The sequence below is a fragment of the Cygnus atratus genome, chromosome 16 (assembly GCF_013377495.2).
Source record: "Cygnus atratus isolate AKBS03 ecotype Queensland, Australia chromosome 16, CAtr_DNAZoo_HiC_assembly, whole genome shotgun sequence".
Lineage (NCBI taxonomy): Eukaryota > Metazoa > Chordata > Aves > Anseriformes > Anatidae > Cygnus > Cygnus atratus.
This window is the reverse complement of record NC_066377.1, coordinates 1216398-1237733: the sequence shown is the minus strand read 5'-3', so window position 1 is coordinate 1237733 and position 21336 is coordinate 1216398. Positions and strand designations below refer to the sequence as shown.

General features: G+C 70.4%; 3 protein-coding genes across 7 annotated transcripts; all 3 read left to right on the top strand.

Moving 5' to 3' along the window:
- Nucleotides 1-653: 653 nt before the first annotated feature.
- Nucleotides 654-5616, top strand: SCRT2 (scratch family transcriptional repressor 2). The gene is made up of 2 exons (XM_035567120.2): nucleotides 654-965; nucleotides 3363-5616. Exons 1-2 carry the CDS (start codon nucleotides 842-844, stop codon nucleotides 4067-4069), a joined length of 831 nt encoding a protein of 276 aa, XP_035423013.1. The 5' UTR covers nucleotides 654-841; the 3' UTR covers nucleotides 4070-5616.
- A 691-nt stretch (nucleotides 5617-6307) lies between these two features.
- Nucleotides 6308-7546, top strand: SRXN1 (sulfiredoxin 1). Of its 5 annotated transcripts, none has more exons than XM_050714056.1 (3): nucleotides 6308-6537; nucleotides 6663-6901; nucleotides 7287-7546. In XM_050714056.1, the coding sequence occupies exons 1-2, from the start codon at nucleotides 6376-6378 to the stop codon at nucleotides 6864-6866; spliced, it is 366 nt and encodes a 121-aa protein (XP_050570013.1). In that variant the 5' UTR covers nucleotides 6308-6375; the 3' UTR covers nucleotides 6867-6901; nucleotides 7287-7546. The 5 variants fall into 5 exon arrangements, with proteins under 5 accessions (XP_050570013.1, XP_035423033.1, XP_035423032.1 ...); XM_035567140.2 differs by having other exon boundaries at nucleotides 7271-7546; XM_035567139.2 differs by having other exon boundaries at nucleotides 7255-7546.
- Nucleotides 7547-12687: 5141 nt separating this feature from the next.
- On the top strand, nucleotides 12688-15034 carry TCF15 (transcription factor 15). The gene is made up of 2 exons (XM_035567206.1): nucleotides 12688-13164; nucleotides 14960-15034. The coding sequence occupies exons 1-2, from the start codon at nucleotides 12688-12690 to the stop codon at nucleotides 15032-15034; spliced, it is 552 nt and encodes a 183-aa protein (XP_035423099.1).
- Nucleotides 15035-21336: the final 6302 nt, after the last annotated feature.

Below are 21336 nucleotides of genomic sequence, written 5' to 3'. Positions count from 1 at the left end.
CCGGGACAGGGATGGGGACAGGGGCACGGAAAGGGACAGAAGGTGGGGAAGGGATGGGGAAAAGGGATGGGGACAGGGGAAGGGGGCAGCGGGCGGGGTGGGGGCAGGACAGATGGGACAGAGGTGAGGGGCTGGGAAGGGGAATGGGGACGGGGAGCAGGAGAAGGGGTGAGGGAAAGGGAAAGGGGTCAGCGGGGAGGGACGGGGGCAGAGATGAGGACAGGGAAGAGGGACGGGAACGGGGACAGGGAACAGGGTTAGGAGCAGGGAACAGGCATGGGGACAGGGGACGGGAACCGGGACAGGGAACGGGGACAGGGACAGCGATGGGGACGCCCTCGTAACCCACCCCCCCCACACACCTTTTGCAGGCCCTGGGGGCTGGCGGCGGGGAGACAAAGGCGGCAGGAGGAGGCAGCCGCCCCCCGCCACCACCACCCCCCCCCCCACGTCCCCGCGTGTCCCCATTGTCCGCGGCGGGGGGAGGCGGGGAGCGGGGACCCCCCCCCCCGTGCCACAGCGCCCGGCGCTACCGGGGGAGCTCGGGGGGGGCTCGGGGCGCGGCCGGGCGGAGCGGCCCCCTCCCCCCCCCGCCGCCTGCCTTCCTCCCCCTCCTCCTCCTCCTCCTCCTCCTCCTCTTCCTCCTCCTCTCCTCCTCCTCCTCCCGCCGCCCGCCCCTCGCACTCGGTTCCCCGCTCCTCGCCTCCCGCACGCCCGGCCCGGAGCGGGGCCGGTGACGGCGCACGGAGCCCGCCCGGGGCTGCCCGGTGCCGGTGCCGGTACCGGTACCGGTGCCGGTACCGGAGCTGTCCAGTGCTGAAGGCTCCGGCCCGGCCCCGCCATGCCCCGCTCCTTCCTGGTGAAGAAGCTGAAGGCGGACGCGTTCCCGGTCGCCGGGGTCCCCGCGCCCCCCTACGCCCCCCTGGAGCCCCCCTACGCGCTGCCCGGCCCCGCCGCCGGCGATGGTGAGTGCGGGGCCGGGGGCTCCGGGGCCGCCCCCCCCACCCCCCACCCCGTGCTATTGTGTGAGCCCGGCGGGGCAGAGGGCGGGGAGGCCGGGGGAAGGCGAGCCTGGGGGGGGCTGGGGGTGACAGGGGGGGTTTGGGGGGCTCCGGGGCGCTGGGACGCGGGGCAGGGTCAGGGCGACGGGGGCGTGACGGGCGGGGGTCCCCCCGCTGTGCCCCGCGGGTGGGAGCCGGGAGGGGGTCGGGGGGCAGGGGGCAGTGTGACAGCATCGGGGGGCTCGTCCCTGTTGGGTTTGTGCCCCCCCCCCCCCCCCCCCGGCGGGGGTCACCAGCCCCTGCCGAAGTTGGTCCTTGGGGACGCGTCCCCTCGGTGACAGCGGCAGCCCGGGGGGCACCCCTGGCTGGAGCCGGGTCCCCCCACGACTGGGGAGCTATGGGGCTGGCTCCTTCCCACGGCAAGTTATTTTGGGGGGGCACAAAGCAGCCGGGGCGAGGGCAGGGGCCGGGAGCAGGCTGCTCGCCGTGCCTGCGGCTTTCATTGTTCGCGGCGGTGCCCTGAGCCCCTCGGAGAGCTCGGAGCAGGCTGTCACCTCCCGGGGCGCGGGGAGCAGCCGCGCACAGCGGGAAGGGGGAGCGGGGGGGGGGGCTGCACACACACACCCCCCAGCACTGGGAGGGGTGCGAAGGGCTGGGCAGGAAGGTGCTGAGTCCCCAGAGGGTCCCCAGAGCCCTGACCTGCGAGGTGACACCGGGCAGGGCTCTGGGAGCCACCAGCGCTTGGCAGAGACCCCCGGCGGGGCAGCCCCGGGGGTCTGCCCTGGAAGCAGGGACCAGGGATTTTCATCCCAGGCCATGGCCTGGCTGCTCCCAGCTGCTCGGGGACCCTCAGCCCGAGCTGGATGCACGGATGGGCCTGATCCTGCCACACAGGACCCGGGGCTGACCGAGCACTGCGTTGCTGGCCCCCCCCCCCCCCCCCACCACCACTTTCTGCTGCACACTGCTCCCCAGCAAAGGGGCTTCTGCCACCAGGGCAGGGCTGCGATGCTCGCCCGGCCGGGGGGGGTCCTCAGCTCCCCCCAGCCTGGTCTGGAGCCAGAAGCCGGTGGGGGAGGGATGTGCTGCAGCTGGGCAGAAGCTGCCGACGCTGCTCTCCTGGAAATAACCTTGCTGCATGCTCGGAGGCAGCGTGAGAAATTGCTGAGCGGAGCGCTTTCTGCACAGCCCGTGCGAGCGCACTGTCAGCAGGGCGCGGGGAGCGAGGGGGGGGGGGGGGCCGGGCTGTGCCCCCGCCTCACGGACCCCTCCCCACCGTAGCACAGGGACCCCCGGCCTCGAGGGGACAAACCGTGGTGGCCCCGGCTGCATCTTGCCCCCGACAGCTGAGATGGGGGGGTCCCACAGGCAGGAGGGGTCTGGGATCAGGGATGGTTTGCAGGGCCCCAGCGGGGGGGGGGCGTTCACGCTGTCCCGCTGGCACACACCGGCCCTGGGGACCCCAGCCATGCACCAAGCCCCTGCCCCTGGCAGAGCACGCTGTCCCCAGCAGCAGGGCTGCATCCTCTGAAGCAGCTGGCCAGGGCCATTGCGCACAACGCAGGTGACTGCCAGGACCAAGACAGGGACCCTGGGGTGGCAGCTGTGTCCCCCCCCCCATCCTTAGCCACCAGCCCAGCAGGGAGCCCCTCGGAGCACGCGGCGCAGTGACCGTCGTGTGCTGGCAGCGGAAGGAAGGGGACATCCACGTGGTGCCTGCTCGGGCACGGGCCAAGTGTCACCTGCCCAGAGCCTGGCCCCGAGCAGACGTGCACCAGTGTCACACAGGGCGACACGACCGTGTGGCATCAGAGCCCCCCTGCCCCTGGGGTCTGTGGGTCCCTGTCCCCAGTGGGAGCCCAGGGTTACCCAGGGTTAGGGCGCAGCCTCTGGGTGCCACGAGTGCCACGTTCCCTGGGGGAGATGGGGGGAGACGGGGGGAGATGGGGTGACCTCCCCAGGCCCTTCTGTGCTCGCCTCCCCCTGGAGAAGGAGAGGTGAGGAAGGAGCAGCGCCCACGGCCCCAGTGGGAGGATGTGGGTGCTGACAGCCCCCAGAGGCTGATGGATCCAGGGGCTGCGCAGGGCTGCAGCATCCCGGGGTACCCAGTCCCCACCAGCCCTGCTCCCCGGGCGTCCCCACGGGCTGGGTCCCATCCTGCCAGCAGACACGTGCTGTGACCGGAGCCAGGGCAGGCTCGGCCCTTGTGCAGATGAGGACAGGGGGACCTGGGGGGGCCACCTCAGTTTGCACCCCCGTTGGGTGTTTTTGGCTCACAGCTCGCCCCCCCTTCCCCGGTTGGGCCGGTGCAGGGGCAGAGCCTGGCCCGGGGACGGTGACCCCGCCACGTCGTCCCCGCAGGGTACCTCCAGCACTGCCTGGCTCCTGCCGCCTACGACTCCGACAAGAAGCAGGGGCTGCCGCCGGCGCCTCCGGACCCAGCCTACGCGCCCGGCCAGGAGGAGTACAGCGACCCCGAGAGCCCCCAGTCCACCTTCTCCGCCCGCTACTTCAACGGGGAGGCGGCGGTGACGGACAGCTACTCCATGGACGCCTTCTTCATCACCGACGGGCGGTCGCGCCGGCGCGGCAAGAGCCAGCGCCGCGGCGGCCACCGCCACTCCTGCCCCGAGTGCGGCAAGACCTACGCCACCTCCTCCAACCTCAGCCGGCACAAGCAGACGCACCGCAGCCTGGACAGCAAGATGGCGAGGAAATGCCCGACCTGCGGCAAGGCGTACGTCTCCATGCCCGCCCTGGCCATGCACGTCCTCACCCACAACCTCAAGCACAAGTGCGACGTCTGCGGCAAGGCCTTCAGCCGGCCCTGGCTGCTGCAGGGCCACATGCGCTCGCACACGGGCGAGAAGCCCTTCGGCTGCTCCCACTGCGGGAAGGCGTTCGCCGACCGCTCCAACCTGCGCGCCCACATGCAGACCCACTCCGCCTTCAAGCACTACAAGTGCAAGCAGTGCGAGAAGACCTTCGCCCTCAAGTCGTACCTCAACAAGCACTACGAGTCCGCCTGCTTCAAGGGCTCCGAACACAGCTGTGCAATAGGGAACTAGCCTCCGCCAGCCCCCCCCCCCCCCCCGCACCCAGCACCCCCACCCGTCCCGTCCCTCCCCGTCCCTGTGCCGGCGCTCCTGCAGCCGCTGCCGGCCATTCTGTGGCTGCGCGGTGGCTGCAGGACGCGTGCCCCCAGCTCCCAGTTCTAACCCCCCAGGAGAAGGGTGCCCCTGTGCCCCCAGGACGGGACGGATCCAGCCCCAGCCCCAGCCCCACAGCCAGGCGGGTCTCTCTGTGGGGACTTGCCCGGGACCCTCTCCCCCACCCAGCACAGACCTTCCCCCCAGCTCGTGACGCTCACTGATATTTATTTAATTTATTACTGTTATTTATTTAGAGTTGCTGCTTCTCCTCCCGGGAACCGCCGGGGAGGAAAGACATTCGCTGCTCCCCCCCCCCCCAGGAGCAAAAACTCCCCTGGTCCATACCAGGGATGGGACCGTGGGCCGAAGAGCCAGGACTGATGGCTCGGCAGGACTGACGGACACCTGCCTCGGAGGCTGGGACCCGCAGCCCAGGCCCCTGCCGTCCCCCCACCTGCATGGGAGCAGCCCCGGGGCAGGACCCGCACCCGAATTGTGGCCCCCCACACCCCCAGACCCTTCTGGGGCTGCTGCTGGCCCCCCCAGCCAGACGCCAGCCCCCCAGGAGGAGCGGGTCGGTGGTACCGCAGAGCTCGGGTGAGTCTATTTAATTGCTCTTCTTATTTATATTATTTATTACTTACCCTTTTCACTATTTATTTGCCAAGACTGGCGGGGCCGGCAGCCCTTCCGCACGGCTCGCAGGAGGCAGCAGAGCTGCAGCGGCGCCGCCGTGCCCAGGACAGAGCCGTGGGGACAAGGACGGGGACAGGACCCCGAGAGCCACCGAAAAGCAGGCATGGAGGCGGGGGCAACGTGAGGCGGCTGAGCAGCCCCCCCCCCCCCCCCAAACCCCACAAGCCCCCCACGAGGGCAGAGCCGCTCTCCTTCGTCTTCCTCGGAGCCGCGGGGTCCCGCTCTGCTCCCCGCGCCACCCCAGCGGGGACAACCCAGCGATTCTATGCAACCTCCCCGCAGACCTCCCCCCCCCCCCGGCCCCGCAGCGAGCCGCTTCCTACCTCGGGCCACGAGCTGCCACGGCCCCCCCAGCCCGTGCCAGCCCCCGAAACTTTCGGGGTTCAGCCTGGACCTCGCGCGCCCCCCGCGCCGTCTTCCTGCACCGTCTTCCTCCCGCCGTGGCCGCGGGTCCCACGGGCTCGACGCCTCCCAGGGACGCTCGCGAGCCCCGAGGGCACCGTGGTGGCCACCCCGTGGGCATCGTGGCCACGCACCGCGTCCCCCACGCAGGGGACAGCATTTCACGGTTCCCCTCGGATGGCGCTGCCCGTCCGTGTTGTGTACATAGCGGACACCACAGCAATAATTTTCCGTGCATGATCGATTTTTTTCTGCCAGGTTTTTGTATTTGAGCGGCCGCGGCGAGACGAGCCGGACCGAGCAGCGGCCGCCCGCAGTGTTACTTGTAATGCAATTCAGGGATATAAAAGGGATTTCTGCCACTACCAGGGGTGTCTCGGGCCATCTGTACGGGGCTGGGGGGTGGCAGGGGAGCGGGGGGGGCGAGGTGTGCGCCCCCGTGCCGAGGGGCAGCCGACAGCACCCGGCTGGGGAGGAGCAGCAGAAAGCAGAGAGGGGGTGAGTCCTGGTGGGAACCCCAGCAGCACCCAAGCAGTGAAGTTGGGGCCCCCCCCCAGAGCCTCGCGACCCCTTCCCCACCACCAGCAGCCCCCCCAGGGGGCAGAAGACCCCCCCCACTTGGTGCTGCCGAGTCGGGGCTGGGGCCGGTGCCCCCCGGGAGCTGGGCAGGGGCTGCAGAACCGGGGGGCACCTGGGGTCTCTGCCCTCCCGGGGGGGCACTGGGCTGCAGAACCCCCAAAAACGCCCTCAAACGTCACGGCCGGGAGCCGGACCCGGAGATCCTGGGGGTCCCGGTCCAGCTCGGGCCATTTGGAGGTGCCAGGGGTCGCAGCCCGGGAACGGCTCCGCGGTGCCCCCCCCGGGGGACGGGACCCCAGCAGGACGAGCAGCCGGGGGGGGGGCCGGTGCTGCCGGTGCTGCCGGGGCTGTCCGTGCCCCCGGTGCCCCCGGTGCCCCCGGTGCCCCCGGTGCCCCCGGTGCCCCCGGTGCTTCCGGTGCTGCCGCTTCACGGTGACTCTGCAAAAGCGCCGGGGGGGGCGGAGGGGAGCGGCCGGGCGCGGCGCTGCCCGGGGCGGGGCGGCGGGGGCAGGAAGCGGCGGAGCGGCTCCGGGGACAGCGGGGCCATGGCCGAGACCGGGAGCGGGACCGGGACAGAGACCGAGACCGGGAGCATCCACACGCAGCACATCACGGCCGTGCACAACGTGCCCATGCGGGTCCTCATCCGGCCCATCCCCGCCGTGCTGGACCCGGGCAAGGTGCGGAGCCTGGTGGAGACCCTGCAGGTAGGGGCTGGGGTGGGCAGGATGAGGCCGGGCGGTCCCGCACGGCCCCGTGCAGCCGCCCCCCTCCCCCCCCCCGAAGGTGCCGGGGCACTGCTGGGGAAGCTCACGGCCCCCCCCGTCCCCAGGAGGATCCCGAGCGGGTGCCCCCCATCGACGTGCTGTGGGTCAAGGGCAGCCAGGGCGGGGACTACTTCTACTCCTTCGGGGGGTGCCACCGCTACGCCGCCCACCGGGAGCTCAGCCGGGACACCATCCCCGCCAAGATCGTCCCGTCCACGCTCAGCGACCTCCGCACCTACCTGGGCTCCTCCACGCCCCAGCTGCTCTAGCGGGACCCCCCCCCCGACCGTGGGCCCGATCCGGGGTGAGCATCCCCGGTGCTGTCCACGCCGGTGTGGGTGGGATGGGGTCGGGGTGGGCGCCCCCCAGTCCCGGTAGGGCGCACGGGGGGGTCCCGGCTCCGGTGGGCGGCCGGCAGGTGGCGGCGTTGTGCTGCGGGAACGGGGCCGGGCGGGGCCCAACCGGGACAGCTCCGAACCGGGATAGCACCGAACCGGGACAGCTCCGAACCGGGGCAGCTCCGAACCGGGGCAGCTCCGAACCGGGGCAGCTCCGAACCGGGGCAGCTCCGAATCGGGACAGCTCCGAACCAGGGCATCACCAAACCGGGGCATCACCAAACCGGGGCATCACTGAACCAGGACCCCACCGAACCAGGACCCCACCGAACCAGGACCTCACCGAACCAGGACCTCACCGAACCAGGACCTCACCGAACCCAGACTTCACCGAACCAGGACAGAGCTGTACCAGAGCGCAGCCAAGCCGGGTCCCCAGGCTTCACCCTGCAGCTCCAGGCTGGCCCCATGAGAGCCTGCGCTGCGCCTGCCCCACAGCCGCCTGCCCCATCCTCGGACGCATCCTGCACCCCCTTCCCCGTGGGGCACATCTCCGAGCGGCGCTGTGGGGACACCCACTCGTGCTCCGGGAATAAAGGAGGTCGAAGCCCTGCGGCTCTGCGGGCTGGTGCAGGGGGCAGCGGGGGGCAGGAGGAGGTATGGGATGGCACGGGGCAGCGGGGACACGGGGCAGGCCTGGCACCGGCGTCAGCAGGCAGCTGAGGGCTGGGGGAACGGGGACGGGTGCTGAGCTGGGGGCCGGGTGCTGAGCTGGGGGACGGGATGCTGTCGGTTCCGCAGCGCCACGTCTTCGCCCCGCGTGCAGGCTGGAGCAACCACTGCGAGCATCCCACGGGCGCCTCGGCATCCCTCCGAGCCGGGAGCCGTGGTCCAGGGAGGGGAAAGGCCACTGAGTCACCCCCAACGCCGTGAGTCAGCCGCGGCACTGGGACAGGAACCGCGTCTGGACGCTCCTGCCCTCGCTCTGCCCCCTTGGCCACGCTCCGTGCCGGCTGGATCCTGTCCCCCAAGGGCAGAAATGGGCCTGGCGGGGGGCAGGGGGGGGCGCACGGGCAGGGCAGTGCGCGGTGCGGCACGGGGCACGCTTCAGCACTGCCTGCGAGCGCGGCGTTTCCGCAGGAGCCGCTGGGGAGGAAGGGCAGGGTGGGCTGGGGGCTGCGCGAGGGCAGGGGCCGGGGGGGGGGGGAGCCGCGGCACGGCCGGGCTGCATGCGCCGCATCAAAGCCGCCCCCGCCGGGAGGAAGCCCTGCAAGCGCTCGCGCCGAGAGCAGCCCTGGCCTGCGGCTCCCTCATGGGCTATAAATTTCTCCGAAGAATTGTGGCGTGCTAAAAAGTTTCCTCTCCTTAGAGCGCGGGGGGAGGGACGAGGTGGCAGCTCCGTTGGCAGCGCGGGAGATGGACGGGGTGTCCCCAGCCTGCTGAAACGGGGCCCCCAGGGTGGGGAGGGGTCCTCGCCCAGCCCCAGGGCATGAGCCCAGCATCGAGCATCTCCCGGGGGCTCTGCTCACCCGGTACTGTGGGGAGTTGTGCCCTGTACAAGTGGCAGCGGGGCAGGAGGCAGCCCCACAGAGCTGCGACCCCATGAGCTGGGATGAACCGAGGCTGCCCAAATCCTGCACCCCACGGAGGCTTCTCCCAGCTGGAAGCCCCCTCAGGACCTGCTCCCCCAGCATCCCAGCCCCTGCAGACAGTGCTGGGTCACTGCCAGGCCAGCGGGCACCCTGTGGCCCTGCTCAGGGGCTTGGTGGCAGCAGCCAGGGGCCAGGACCGGCCCCTGCGGCCCAGGGGCTGTGCGGTGTCCCCAGGGCTGGCTGCACGTCCCTTGGGGCTGGCATGGTGCGGGGAGCATGAGCTGGCCCTGGGGCTTCCAGCACCGAAACCCCCATCTGGCCATCTCCGCAGCGGCTCTGTCTGTCTGTCCGTCCATCCGTCCGTGCGTCCGTCCGTCCCTCCACCTGTCCCCCTTCCCTCTGCCTGACCCGCGAGGAGGGCTCCGGTGTCGCCGGCTGACAGCCGATCTCGGCTGCCTCCAATCCATTCGTTCCAGGGCAGGAACAAAGGCGCTTTGTGGGCTCCCTCCCGCTCCGGCTGGCTTGCCGGGGAGGGTCCCGGCTCCGGAACTGGGACAGACTTCCCCGCGCGACAGCCGTGTAATGCCTTCCAGACCGGCCCGCAGGTACGGCCCCGGAGGGCGGGCGGGGGCCAGGGCACCCCGTGCTGCCCCGGGCACGGCTGCCGGTCATGGGGACCTGCCGGGAACCACTGCCACCAGCAGCAGCCCCATCCCGGTGTCCCCATCCTGGTGTCCCCTTCCCTCTGTCCCCATCCTGCCGTCCCTGTCCCGCTGTCCCCATCCCCATGTCCCCATCCCAATCGCTCAGGCACAGACCAAGGGCAACTCATGCAGGGAACCCTCGCTCCATTTCAAAGGGTTTCACAAACCCAGTCCTGCTGGGCAAGCCGAGGGCTCAGCACCGTGTAGCCGCCCCGCTGTCCTTCCCCACCCGTGGGGTCTCCAAGGGCTCCTGGATTCACCAGCTGAGGTCTCCCCCTGTTCACAAGCAGGGGCAGCGTCCCCTTGGCGAGACCCTGGCCTGAGCCGGGCAGCAAGGAGCCGCGCTTGGATGCTGCACACAGCAGCTTCTCGGTGGGGCCGTGCCCTCGCTGCCCTGCACTGCCCGGTTTGGGCCCAAAATCGGGGAAAGGGGCATGGGTACAGGCAGAGGGGTCGGTCCTGGGCACCGCCTGCTGGGGGGGGGCTCGTGGGGTGCTCGGTGTGTGTGGGATGGGATGGGATGGGATGGGGTGGGATGGGGTGGGATGGGGTGGGATGGTTTGGGATGGGAAGGGACAGGTTGGGTCAGGCTGGTGCTGCTTCTCCAGACCTCAGCAGGGTCAGGCACAGCGTCCTGGCGGCCACATGCTCGGCGCGGCCGCAGGGTCTGGAATCCATTTGCCTCGCCGGCAGCGGTGTTTTCCCAGCAGGGCTGGAGCAGCCCGGTGGGGCGGGGGGCAGCCCCGGCCCCCCGTGCCATCTGCTCCCTGTTTATTTTCTTACACTTAAGTATCACCTCCCGGATAAACACTCCCCTGAGCGGGAGGGCAGGGGGCATTTCCCAGCGAGCGGAGGGGGGACCCAGCCCTTGGGGCTGCCGGCCCCCGGCCCCCTGGGACACCCCAAACCGGCAGCCTGGAGGATGTGGGGCTTGGAAGCGTGTATGGGGCTGCGGGTCGGTGCTGTGCACGCCCACGCGGCTGCACACGCGCACACGCGTGGCATGTAAGTGCACACACACAGGCACGTGCTCACATATCCAGGCACGCACATCCATGCACACACACGAGCACAATTGCGCGCGCACACACACACACACACACGTACAGCCACTCATCCATGCCATGCACACACACACACACACTCACGCACACTCACACACTGCCCCCGTTGCACGCCCAGCCACCCCTAAGCCTGCCGTTCCCTCCCTACCCGTGTCCCCACGTGCCCCAGCCGCCGAGGCCGCTCCCGACCACCAGCACCCCGCGCGTGGCCGTGTCCCCGGGGGTACCCGGTAGGGCTGGGGGGCTCGGGCTCACCCCCCCCCCCCCCCCGCAGCCCCCGTCAGCTGGTGGCCATGTGTGGGCGGCCACACCTGAGTACACAGCCCCTGCCATCCGTCTTGGCGCTGTCAGGGCCGGGGCGGGGGGGGGGCCCCAGCTCACACCCAGCGGGGTGCAGGCTGGGCGCCGGGGGGGGGGGGGGAGCGGGGACGGGGGCTCCTGCGGGGTCCGTGGTGCCTTCCTCCCCCTGCTCTGCTCAAGAGGAGCCGCATCCAGAGCTGCGTCCCCCCCCCGGTTGCAGGAGGCTGCAGCCCCCCAGGGACCATCCGCAGCCCCCCCCCCCCCCCCCCCCCGATCCATGTGCCCCAGTCTCCCTGCCCCGTGCAGGCACCTGCCTGCTCCCCATGCGCCGTGAGGGGCTGTGGGGCATGGAGCTGGCAAGGGAAACGTCCCCGAGCCCCCGCAGAAACCCAAGGCAGGCTGCACGCCCCCCCCAGCCCTCCCGGCCCCCCAACGTGGCCCTCGCCCCCCCCCCCCCCCCCCCCGCCGTGTGATTTACAGGCTCTGCGCAGGCAGACAAATGGTGAAGGAAAACAGGGCTGGGGCCCCACGGCGAGGGGCTGCCCGCGCCCCGCGGGGGGCAGAGGGGCCGTTTGCTGCCATAAGGGGGGGGGGGGGCACAGCGCAGCCCCCCCTGCACAACCCCGGCAGCAGGACCTGGTACACGTGGGGACAGCCCCGGAGGGGACCCTGCTGCCCCACGAGCTCCGGTCCTGCAGCCACAGGGCTTTGGCTGGGGGACACAGTGGGACACGGTGCTGCCTCGTCCCGAGGCTCTGGGCTCCAGGACCCCCCCGCGTCCCCCCAGCAGCCACCTTGCCCTGGGGCTCGCAGCGTGCCCGTTGTGCCCTGCAGCCGCCGTTCCCAGCCCCCAGCACCTCCCGGAGCTGCCCCTTTTTGCCTCATTACTCCGAGCATCCTCCTCCGGCCGCGGGGCTGGGGGCCAGATGGGGATCGCAGCTCGCAGGGGCCAGCCCTGCGGCCACCACCGGCCCCGGGCCAGTCCCAGCAGCTCCTGCAGCCACGTCCCCAGCAGCCCAGGGCCATTTGCCCGGAGCCGGGTCTTTTCCACCGTTTGCCTCCCCCCTTCTGCTGCCCCCCGGAGCATTGCCAAGGGGTGAAGGCAGAGCGGGACCTGCACAACCTCTGCGGCGAAGGGGAAGGGCCGGCGGCGGCCGGTGCTCGGGGAGGGGTGAGGGTGCTGGGGGCAGCCCCGGGACGCTGCAGCTCTGCAGCTCCAGGACTCAAGACTTCATTTTCCCAGTGCCGGCAGGAGGAAATGCTCCTGGGCAGCCTGGCAGCGCCACCAGCTCCGCTGCCCGTGCCCCTGGCAGGGTGCGGGGTCCAGGGGCCGTGTCCCTGTCCTGCCCCGCGGTGGCACGCGTGGTGCCAGCCCCGGGGACGGAGAAGCGAGGGGCTGCGGGGCTTGGCCTGGCCTCACCTCCCCAGGGCTCCCCTGGGCACGGACCTGTCCCAGGGGGCCGTGTCCCCCGGCCGATGTCCCCTCCAGTAAAGGAACCCGGTGCCAATTCTCCAGGGGCCACCCCGCTCCCGGTAGAGCCGCCTGCCCCATCCCAGCCCCCGTGCCCCACGAGCCACCCTGCGGGACCTGGTGGTGGCTGGGGACAGCCACGCGGGGCTGGGGACACGCAGGGGACCCCGAGCAAGGCGTCACCCCGCAGAGCCCAGGGGAGCGCTCGCCACGCCGCGGCCAGCACCGGGGGTCCAGTGCCCCCCCCCCCCCATGGCACAACCGGGACCCGTCACCGGCTGCCTGCAAGGTGCCTGTGGCCGAGCTTGGTGTGACGGAGCAGGGCCAGGCCCGCAGTGGCCGCAGCCGACGCTTGGCTCCCGCGAGCTGGGGCGAGGACGCTGGCCTCCTGCCTGGTCCGGCCGGCGGCTGGGGGCTGGCTGGGGGTGGGCTCCGTCTCCGGCCCCTCCCCGGCCGTATAAAGCCCGGTTCCCCCCGCGGCCAGCCGTCCCAGCCCCGCTCGGACGCAGCAGCGGAGCAGCGGTGGGAAGGCGGCCGTCGGCGGCCGTCGCAGCCGTGCCGGCGGGGGAAGGCTCCCCGCGGCCCCGGGGGCTGCCCCCAGCAGGGCGGGGGGCGCCGGCCATGGCCTTCACCATGCTGCGCCCCGTGGCCGCCCGCGTGCTCTACCCGGACCTGGGCATGCTGTCGGAGGACGAGGAGAACCGCAGCGAGAGCGACACCTCGGACCAGTCGTACGGCTGCTACGAGGCCGTGGAGGCGCGCCGCAAGGTGGCCCGCAAGCCGGGGCCCATGGTGATGGTGAAGCAGAGGCAGGCGGCCAACGCGCGCGAGCGGGACCGGACCCAGAGCGTCAACACGGCCTTCACGGCCCTGCGCACCCTCATCCCCACCGAGCCCGTGGACCGCAAGCTGTCCAAGATCGAGACCCTCCGCCTGGCCTCCAGCTACATCTCGCACCTGGCCAACGTGCTGCTGCTGGGCGAGGGCTGCGAGGACGGGCAGCCCTGCTTCAGTGCCATCTACGGGGCCAAGGGCGACCTGGACAGCAAACAGCCCCGCAGCATCTGCACCTTCTGCCTCAGCAACCAGCGCAAAGGGGTGAGCGGGGCGGGGGGCCCGGCACGGCCCCGGAGGGGTTGGGGGGGGCGGCAGCCCCTCGTGGGGCCGAGCGGGAGCGGGAGGCTCGGCGCGTCCCCGCGAGCGCCGCGGGCTCCGGTTCCAGCCCCCGCCGGAGCTCCCGGCCAAATCCTGCTCGGAGCTGCACGCCCACAGCTCCCGCTGGCGTCAGAGGGCCGGGCTGCTCCCCCACGTCCGTCCGGGCCGGGAGGTCTCGGGGGGTTAAAGTCACCCCGGGGCTGGGGGCATGAGGATGGGATGGGAGGGAGCGCGGAGCTCGCGGGCTGTCCCCGTCTCATCCCCGTCCCCGTCTCGTCTCCGTCCCCGTCTCATCCCCGTCCCCATCCCTGTTTTATCCCAGTCCCCATCCCCGCCTCATCCTCATCCCCATCTCCTCCCCGTCCCCATCCCCGTTTTATCCCCATCCCCGTCCCCGTCTCATCCCCGTCCCTGTCCCCATCTCATCCCCGTCCCTGTCCCCGTTTTATCCCCGTCCCTGTCCCCATGCCCCGCCAGCCCCTCCTGGTCACAGCAGCAGCCCGGTGCGGTGATGGAGCGGAGCTCAGGGCGCAGCAAACGCCCCTGCAGGGGTCCCGGTGCCCCCCCATGAGCACAGGGGCTGGCGGCAGCATGGGGCCGGGGGCTGCAGGGTGACCCTGAGCACTGTCCCCAGCTGGCACCCCTGGGTCCGGGCGCCGTTCCCATGCAGCACCCATTCTGCCACCCACACCGTTCCCCTGCTGCAGGGCACGGGGCTGGGAGCCCCCCGGCCCCCAGGGCACCCCCAGGCAGCAGGGGGGGTGCTGAGCCCTGGGGCAGGGGCTGCGGACCTGTCACCGTCCCCACGGGACCCTCGCTGTCCCCTCGTGTTGCCCGGAGCAGCGGCCGCAGGGCACGCTCCGGCCGTCGGGGCTCTTTCGTTTTCTGCTGCTCCATTTTTAATTATTGTTCCTGCTTCTGTCCCCCTCCCCTTCCACCCCCCCCCCCTCCCCCGCTCACTGGACCCCGCAGCCCCCCCAGCCCTTCCTGGGTGTCCCCCCACCGTCCTGGGACCTTCCGCAGGGGCCGGGAGCTCTGGTGGCACCCAGGACCTTGGGGACAAGGGCAGGGGCTGGGCTGGGGCCTGTGCTGCACCTCCTGGCCCTGGGGCAGGGCTGGAAATGGGCTGTACTGGGCTGGAAATGGGCTGTACTGGGCTGGAAATGGGCTGTACTGGGCTGGGCTGGAAATGGGTTGGGCTGGGCTGGAACTGGGCTGGGCCATGCTGGGTGGTGCTGGGCTGAGCTGCGCAGGGGCCATACTGGGCTCTGATGGGTCGCGCTGGGTGACACTGGGCCATGCTGGGTGACACTGGGCCGTGCTGGGGGATGCTGGGCCGTGCTGGAGGATACTGGGCCATGCTGGTCTGTGCTGGTCAAGGTGGCTGGGGCCAAGCCTCCCACCCCCATCGGGGCCGTGTCCCTGCGGGTGACGCGGACGTGGGGACCTACCTGGGACCCGGACCCCACTCCCACCCCACAGCAGCTCACTGGGCACCACCACGTCCGTCCGTCTGTCCGCCCGTGTCCATCCCAGGCAGCACTGCACCCCCCCCCCCCCCCCCCGCCAACCATTTCGGCACGGTTCGCCCACGCTTGCCCTGCCCGGGGCCATGCACCCCTGTCCCCCGGTGCCATCCCGCACCCAGCACCACCCCGCGTCCCCCCACATCCCCCCAAGGGCACCCGGGCACCCCGCTGCCCCGGCGCCCCGCAGCTCTCCCCTCCTCTCTCCGCAGGGCGGCCGGAGGGACCTCGGGGGCAACTGCCTGAAGGTGCGGGGGGTCACCCCGCTGCGGGTGTCGCGGAGATGAGCCGGGGCCGCGAGCACCCCACCGGAGACAGCGGCACAGCCGGCCGCAGCCCGCGCACGCCAGCCCCAGAGACCGCAGCGGGGAGGGAGGGAGCCGGAGGCGACGGAGCCCGGCGGGGCCGCGGGCTGGCACCGCACCGACGCCGGCACCGGCACCGGCACCGCGGCGGGAGGACGCTGCCGTGGCCGGGAGGAACTGGGGGTCCCGCGCCCCGGGGTAGGGGGGACCCGGCTGGGACGAGCAGCCCGCACGCGGCCGGCGTCGACGCGCTCCGGGGGGGGGGACGGCGGCGCGGCCCCGCGGGCGCTCTGTGTGCACACGCAGCCGCTTGGAAAATAAAAACCTTATTTTTCTGACGGGCTGCTGCCTGCCTGCTGACCCGGCACGGAGCGGGGTCCCCGAAACGGTCACGGCCCCACGGCCCCGCGCCCAACGCAGCTCCGTGCCTCTGCGCCACGGGCAGGGCGCAGCCACGCCGTGGTCCCCGTGGCCGCGTGGGTGTGAGACCCCCGGCACACGATGTCCCTGTGGGCCTAAACCCTGCAGACAGCTCTGGTCCCAAAAGGGTTTGGGCTCTGGGGAGACCCAGGGGGGTCAACACCAGGCTGTGCTGCGGGACGCGTGGGATGCATGGGGTGCAAGGGACGCATTGGGTGCATGGGATGCAGTGGGTGCATGGGATGAATGGGACATATGGGACATACGGGGCGCATGGGACGCGTGGGATGCGTGGGACGTATGGGATGCGTGGGATATATGGGATGCGTGGGACATTTGGGATGCGTGGGACATTTGGGATGCGTGGGACACGTGGCTGTGGTGCCCAGGCGACGCGTTGGGGCTCATCTCGCTGCTTCTGCCCCTTCCTCTGCCTGGGACACCGTGACCACCACCATGACCACCGCCGCCGCCGCCGCCGCCACCGCCGCAGGGCTGCAGCAGCAGCACCTATGCGGGGTCAGGCGGGGACGCGGGGGGTTCCCAGACACCCCCCCGCCCCGACCCTCCCCAGGACCCTGCTCGCTGCGGTGAGCTGAGCCTGGGAAAAGCACCGGGCTCGGGGGCACGCGGCTCCCAGGGGCCCCGCGTCCCACGGAGCCGAAGCAGCTGCGGATGGGGCAGCCGGGGGCTGCTGGCGCGGTCCCCCCCCCCCCCCCCCCAGGGCTGCAGGGTTGGACACGCCGGGGGTCCCCCGGGCACGACCCCGGGGCAGAAAGGGAGCAGAAGTGCCCCCGAGGGTCCCGCTTTGCCTGCTCTGGGTTAGGGGCGATGGCAGGAGCCCACCGGCACCCCCCGGCCCCCCGTGCAGCCGGGCCGGCCCAGCCGTGGCCCCCCCTTTCCCCCCCCCCCCCCCCCCCCGGGTTTGATTTATGGAGCTGACAGCGCAGCGCAGCTGTGAGAGCGAGTCCCAGGCAGGGACCGGGGTGGGTGGGAGAGGTTTGTTCTCAGCGTGTCTAATGTGTCCCAGACCCCAATAAACAGCCGTGAGATTCTCCAAACAGCCCCGGACACAGAATCCCTGCCCTCGGGTTTATCGGGGGGCAGGGGCAGGGGAAGGGTGGGGGGGGGGGGGGGGCGGGGGGCACGCTCTGCAAACAGCCCCGGCCCGCGGATGAAAGGGCTCGGTCCCCACGGGGCTGCCGGGGAGCCCCCGCGCGCCCCCCCGGCCCCTGTGGTGCTGGTGGTCCCGGTGCTGAGCTCGGCGGGTCCCGGTGCCGGGGTGTTGGTGCCGCTGTGTACCCCCCTCCCCCCCCCCCCCCCCCCCATGTCCCCGTGCTGAGGGTGGGGGTCCCAGCGGGTCCCAGCAGCACGAGCACGGGTCCCGGTGTGTCCCCAGTACTGGGCCCGGTGCGTGTCAGGGCTGAGCACGAGCATCCCAGTGGCTCTTGGGGCCTGGGGCTTGGGCACCAGTATGTCCCAGTGCCAGGGCCATGTGTCCCAGTGTGTTCCAGTGCAGGATTTGTGCATCCCAGCATGTCCCAGCGCCAGGGCCTTGGGTCCCAGCAAGTCCCAGTGCAGGATCTGCGCATCCCAGCATGTCCCAGTGCCGGGGCCATGGGCCCCAGTGTGTCCCAGTGCAGGATTTCCAGTGCCAGGGCCAATGGTCCCAGCAAGTCCCAGTGCAGTATCAGCACATCCCAGCATGTCCCAGTGCGGGGGCCTTGGGTCCCAAAAAGTCCCAGTGCAGGATCTCCACATCCCAGCACGTCCCAGTGCCAGGGCCATGTGTCCCAGTGTGTCCCAGCACCTCTCAGTGCCAGGGACTGGCACCCCAGCATGTCCCAGTGCCGAGGCCACGGCTCCCAGCACGTCCCAGTGCCAGCAGCCCGTCCGTCCCAGTGCATTCCAGCCCCTCCCAGTGCAGCGAGAGGGAAACGGTGACTCAGAGGCGCTGGGGCCGGGCTGATGGGAGCCGGGTGCCCCCTGCCCCACGCGGGGTGCTCGCCGTGGGGCCAAGAGGGCTCGGCCAGGGCAGCGGGCACCCATGGGTGCTGCCAGCCCCGTGCCGCGCCGTGCCGCGCCGCCTCTCGCGCTCCCCTCCCATCCTCTCCCCTTCCTGCGCACGGACACCCTTGGAATGGCTCTTGGCTGCTTTCTCTGAGACAGGAAGGTGTCCCCGAGTCTCAGGAAGGAAAAACACTCAGTGCTGAACCCACAAAGACCGTCTCCGAGGGGCCGGGGCTGGAGACGCTCCAGGCCTGACATCACCTGGGAACTGGAACCAGAACCGCAGCTGCACTCCGCGCCTGGTATTTTTTTTTCTTTAACTTGTGTTTTTAAACGGTCTTTTTATAGATCTTTTTTTTTATTATTTTTTTTTCCCTTTCCCTTCTCCATTCCCCTCCCAAATATTTCAGCCTCTCCGCTGTTTAACCTTGCCGGGCCAGCGAGGCAGGAATGCAGCGGGGCTGCACCCGCACCCGGCGGGGTCGGGACCGAGCTGCCGGAGGGGGCTCGGTGTGGGGCTGCTGGAAGGGGCTGGGATCCAGCTCGGGGATCCAGCTCTGGGATCCAGCTCTGGGATCCAGCTCGGGGATCCAGCTCTGGGATCCAGCTCTGGGATCCAGCTCTGGCATCCAGCCTGGGATCCAGCCCCAGGATCCATCCCCAGGATCCAGCCCTCCTCATGCCCTGCGCTGTGGCAGCCCCTCTGGGCTCTGCCCGGAGCAGAGGCTCAGGATGAAGACCCCAATCGTGTCCTAAATGGCACCAGAGCAAAGCTGGGGCGCTCGGTGCCCAGGGAAATCGTCCCCGTGGCAGGAGCCGCAGCGATTGCCCGAGTGGGGCCGATCAGTCCAGGGCCTGCGGGGCCTGGAGGCAAACGGCCCTGTGAAAGGGTCCCGAGGGGTTGGTGGGGAGGGGGACGGGGGGCAAGGACCAGGGATGGGATGAGATGGGATGGGGATGGGATGGGGATGGGATGGGGATGGGATGGGGATGGGATGGGATGGGATGGAAATGGGGATGGGATGGGATGGGATGGGGATGGGATGGGATGGGATGGGATGGGATGGAAATGGGGATGGGATGGGATGGGATGGGGATGGGATGGGATGGGATGGGATGGGATGGAAATGGGGATGGGATGGGATGGGATGGGGATGGGATGGGATGGAAATGGGGATGGGATGGGACGGGGATGGGGACGGGGATGGGGATGGGGACGGGGATGGGGATGGGGATGGGATGGGACGGGATACCCACCCCACGGCCCCTGTCCCCCAAACTGGCACAGACCCCACCAGCTCCCTGTGGAAGAAAAGGGGCCAAGGCACTGCCTGAGCACCCCGGGGCTCCCCCCAGCTCCTCACCGCCCCACCACAACCAGCAGAGCCCTGGAGCAGCCGAGCCCCCAGGTCCCCCAAATCCCCCAAATCCCCCGGTGCAGCAGCCCCGCGGATCCCTGTCCCCGTGTCCCCCCGTGCACCCCGTGCTCCCCGGGGCGCGAGCCCCCCCAGCAGGGACAGGGTGTGAAGCCGCAGCGGGGTGAACGCCAGGTTAATCTCCCGCTGGAGCTTCCCTCCACAAACAATAAGACAATGCCCGGCCGGGGGCCGCCTGCGTAAACCAGCGGCGTGGAGGGGAAGTTGTAATATTTGGATTTAGCACTCGGTAAATTAAGGGAGAAAAAGGAAAAAGCGCTGGGGGTAATCAGAGCGGGGCTGGCCCCGTGCCCTGCCCCACGGCCCCGAGGGGCTCAGCCGGGCCTGGGGCCAGCCACAACGGGCAGGTAGAGGAGGCCTGGGGGTCTCGGGGGTCCCGGGGGTCCCAGGCATGGCCCCGGCACCGTGCAGAGCCCAGGGTCCAGGCTCGGGCTGGTGCAAGCACAGCGTCTCCCGTGACACGAGAAAAGGGATCCGGGCCAGCGGTTTATTTTAATCCAGACCTGCTCGAGCTCATGGGAAATAAAAGCCCTGTTTCTGCAGCTGGGGTGGCCGGGCAGGAGAGGTCCCCGGGGGCACGGTCACCTGCAGCTGACAGCGAGCGGGGTGCCAGGGGGCGAGGAGGGACAAGCAGAGGGGGGGTCCCCCCAGGCTGCAAGGGACCCCTCTGATGAGGCACAGGAGTCGTGGGCACCCCAGGTCCAGTGTGCTGGGCCAGGAGCTCCATGGGGAACGCACCCCCCGGCCCAAGAGGGGCTTCTTGTGGGGCCAGGGGCAGGGAGAGCGCTGCAGGGCCGGGGTCGGCTTGGGCAAATCGTGGCGATGTTTTGGGGGTGTTGGGCTGGACCCCAACCGGGGTCTGGCACCATGCTATGGGATCTAAGCTGGAGCTATGGGAGCTCTCTGACCTGCCACACACCCTGAGCAAGGCGTCCCCTCTGCGGCCACCACGGGGCCACCGGGGCACCCGGGGTGAGCCCCAAAACAGGGCCGGGGGCAGGTGGGGAAGAGGTGACCAGCGGGCAGCGGCGTGCGGGGAGGCCTTCGGCACGGAGCCACGCGTGCCTGGAGCCCATTTCCCCCCCCAACAGGAGCTGTTATCAGTGGCGAATACTCGGAGCGGTCCCAGGGGGGACCTCCAGCCCTTCCCCTCCACCTACCCCATCTCTGTCCCGCTCCGGCCCACGTCAATGCAGCCGCGAAGGTGTCGGAACAATCGCCTGACAAAGAGCTATTTTTAGGGGCCGGGGCTCGGAGCGAGGATACAGCCCGGCCGCTGACAATGGGGGGAAGGGGGCCGGGCTTCCCCAGTGACCACTCGGCAGCAGAAGGACCCGTAAGATTTCCTCGATGACCCAGGCCCGTACAATACAAGGAAAGCACAAGAGGGAGATACCCCCGCCAAGACGAGCTGCTCCTTTACCTAATGGGAGTGACCCGGGGTGAGGGGGGCTGTGGGACTCGGGCAGGCGGCCGCCGGCGGCTCCTCCCGCGGGTGAGGCTCCCACGCAGGGAGGGACACATGCGGGGAGGGAGGGACAAACACGGGTGCAGCACAGCCACGAGGCCGCGGGGGCTCGGGCACGTGGGCTCCGGGCAGGGCCGGGCAGGTTCCTGCGGGCAGGGGGCTATGAACGTGGCTCAGCACGAGCCCCTCTTCCCTGCGGGATGGCTGCTGGTTCCAGGCGGGCTGCGGTGCTTGGCCAGAGCCCGGCCTCCACAGCAGGGTGTGCGCCAGCACGAGGCCACGCGTCCCCACACGGGTGACACGAGCTGGGGCGCAGCCCTACGTGGGCAGGGGTGTGTGTGTGTGTGGGGGGGGTCTCGGTGTGGTTTCGGAGGGGGCCTGGCTGGGTTTTAACGTGCGGAGGAGTTGGTGGCGTTAGGTCGGAGCTGGACTGGGTGAGCTTGGAGGTCTCTTCTGACCTAGGTGGTTCTGGGATTCTGGGATTTTGTGATTCTGTCACACTGTGATTCTGGGATTCTGTGACTGTGATTCTGTGGTTCTGGGATTCTGGGATTTTGGGATTTTGGGATTCTGTGACTGTGATTCTAGGATTCTGTCATTCCATGTTTCTGTGATTCTGTGGTTCTGTGGTTCTGGCATTCTGAGATTTTGTGATTCTGTCATTCTGTGTTTCTGCGGTTCTGTGATTCCGTGACTCTGGGATTCCGTGATTTTGTGATTCTGTCATTCTGGGATTTTGGGATTCTGTGACTCTGTGATTTTGTGACTCTGGGACTCTGTATCCCCCCAGGGCCTTCCCACGGCTCAGCCCGCAGCAGACCGGCCGGCAGACGCCCGGTTCCAGGCAGCCCTCGGGGAAGGGCCGCGGCCCGGGGCCCAGCACCCCACCAGGGCCCAACCCGGGCCGGGCTCGGGGCTCCCGGAGCGGCCGCACGGAGCCGGCTGCCCGC

Coding starts and splice junctions, on each gene's coding strand:
- SRXN1 (XM_050714056.1), top strand. CDS start 6,376: ATGGCCGAGACCGGGAGCGGGACCGGGACAGAGACCGAGACCGGGAGC. Junction 6,538..6,662: donor GCCTGGTGGAGACCCTGCAG/GTAGGGGCTGGG, acceptor CCCCGTCCCCAG/GAGGATCCCGAGCGGGTGCC.
- TCF15 (XM_035567206.1), top strand. CDS start 12,688: ATGGCCTTCACCATGCTGCGCCCCGTGGCCGCCCGCGTGCTCTACCCG. Junction 13,165..14,959: donor TCAGCAACCAGCGCAAAGGG/GTGAGCGGGGCG, acceptor CTCTCTCCGCAG/GGCGGCCGGAGGGACCTCGG.
- SCRT2 (XM_035567120.2), top strand. CDS start 842: ATGCCCCGCTCCTTCCTGGTGAAGAAGCTGAAGGCGGACGCGTTCCCG. Junction 966..3,362: donor CGGCCCCGCCGCCGGCGATG/GTGAGTGCGGGG, acceptor TCGTCCCCGCAG/GGTACCTCCAGCACTGCCTG.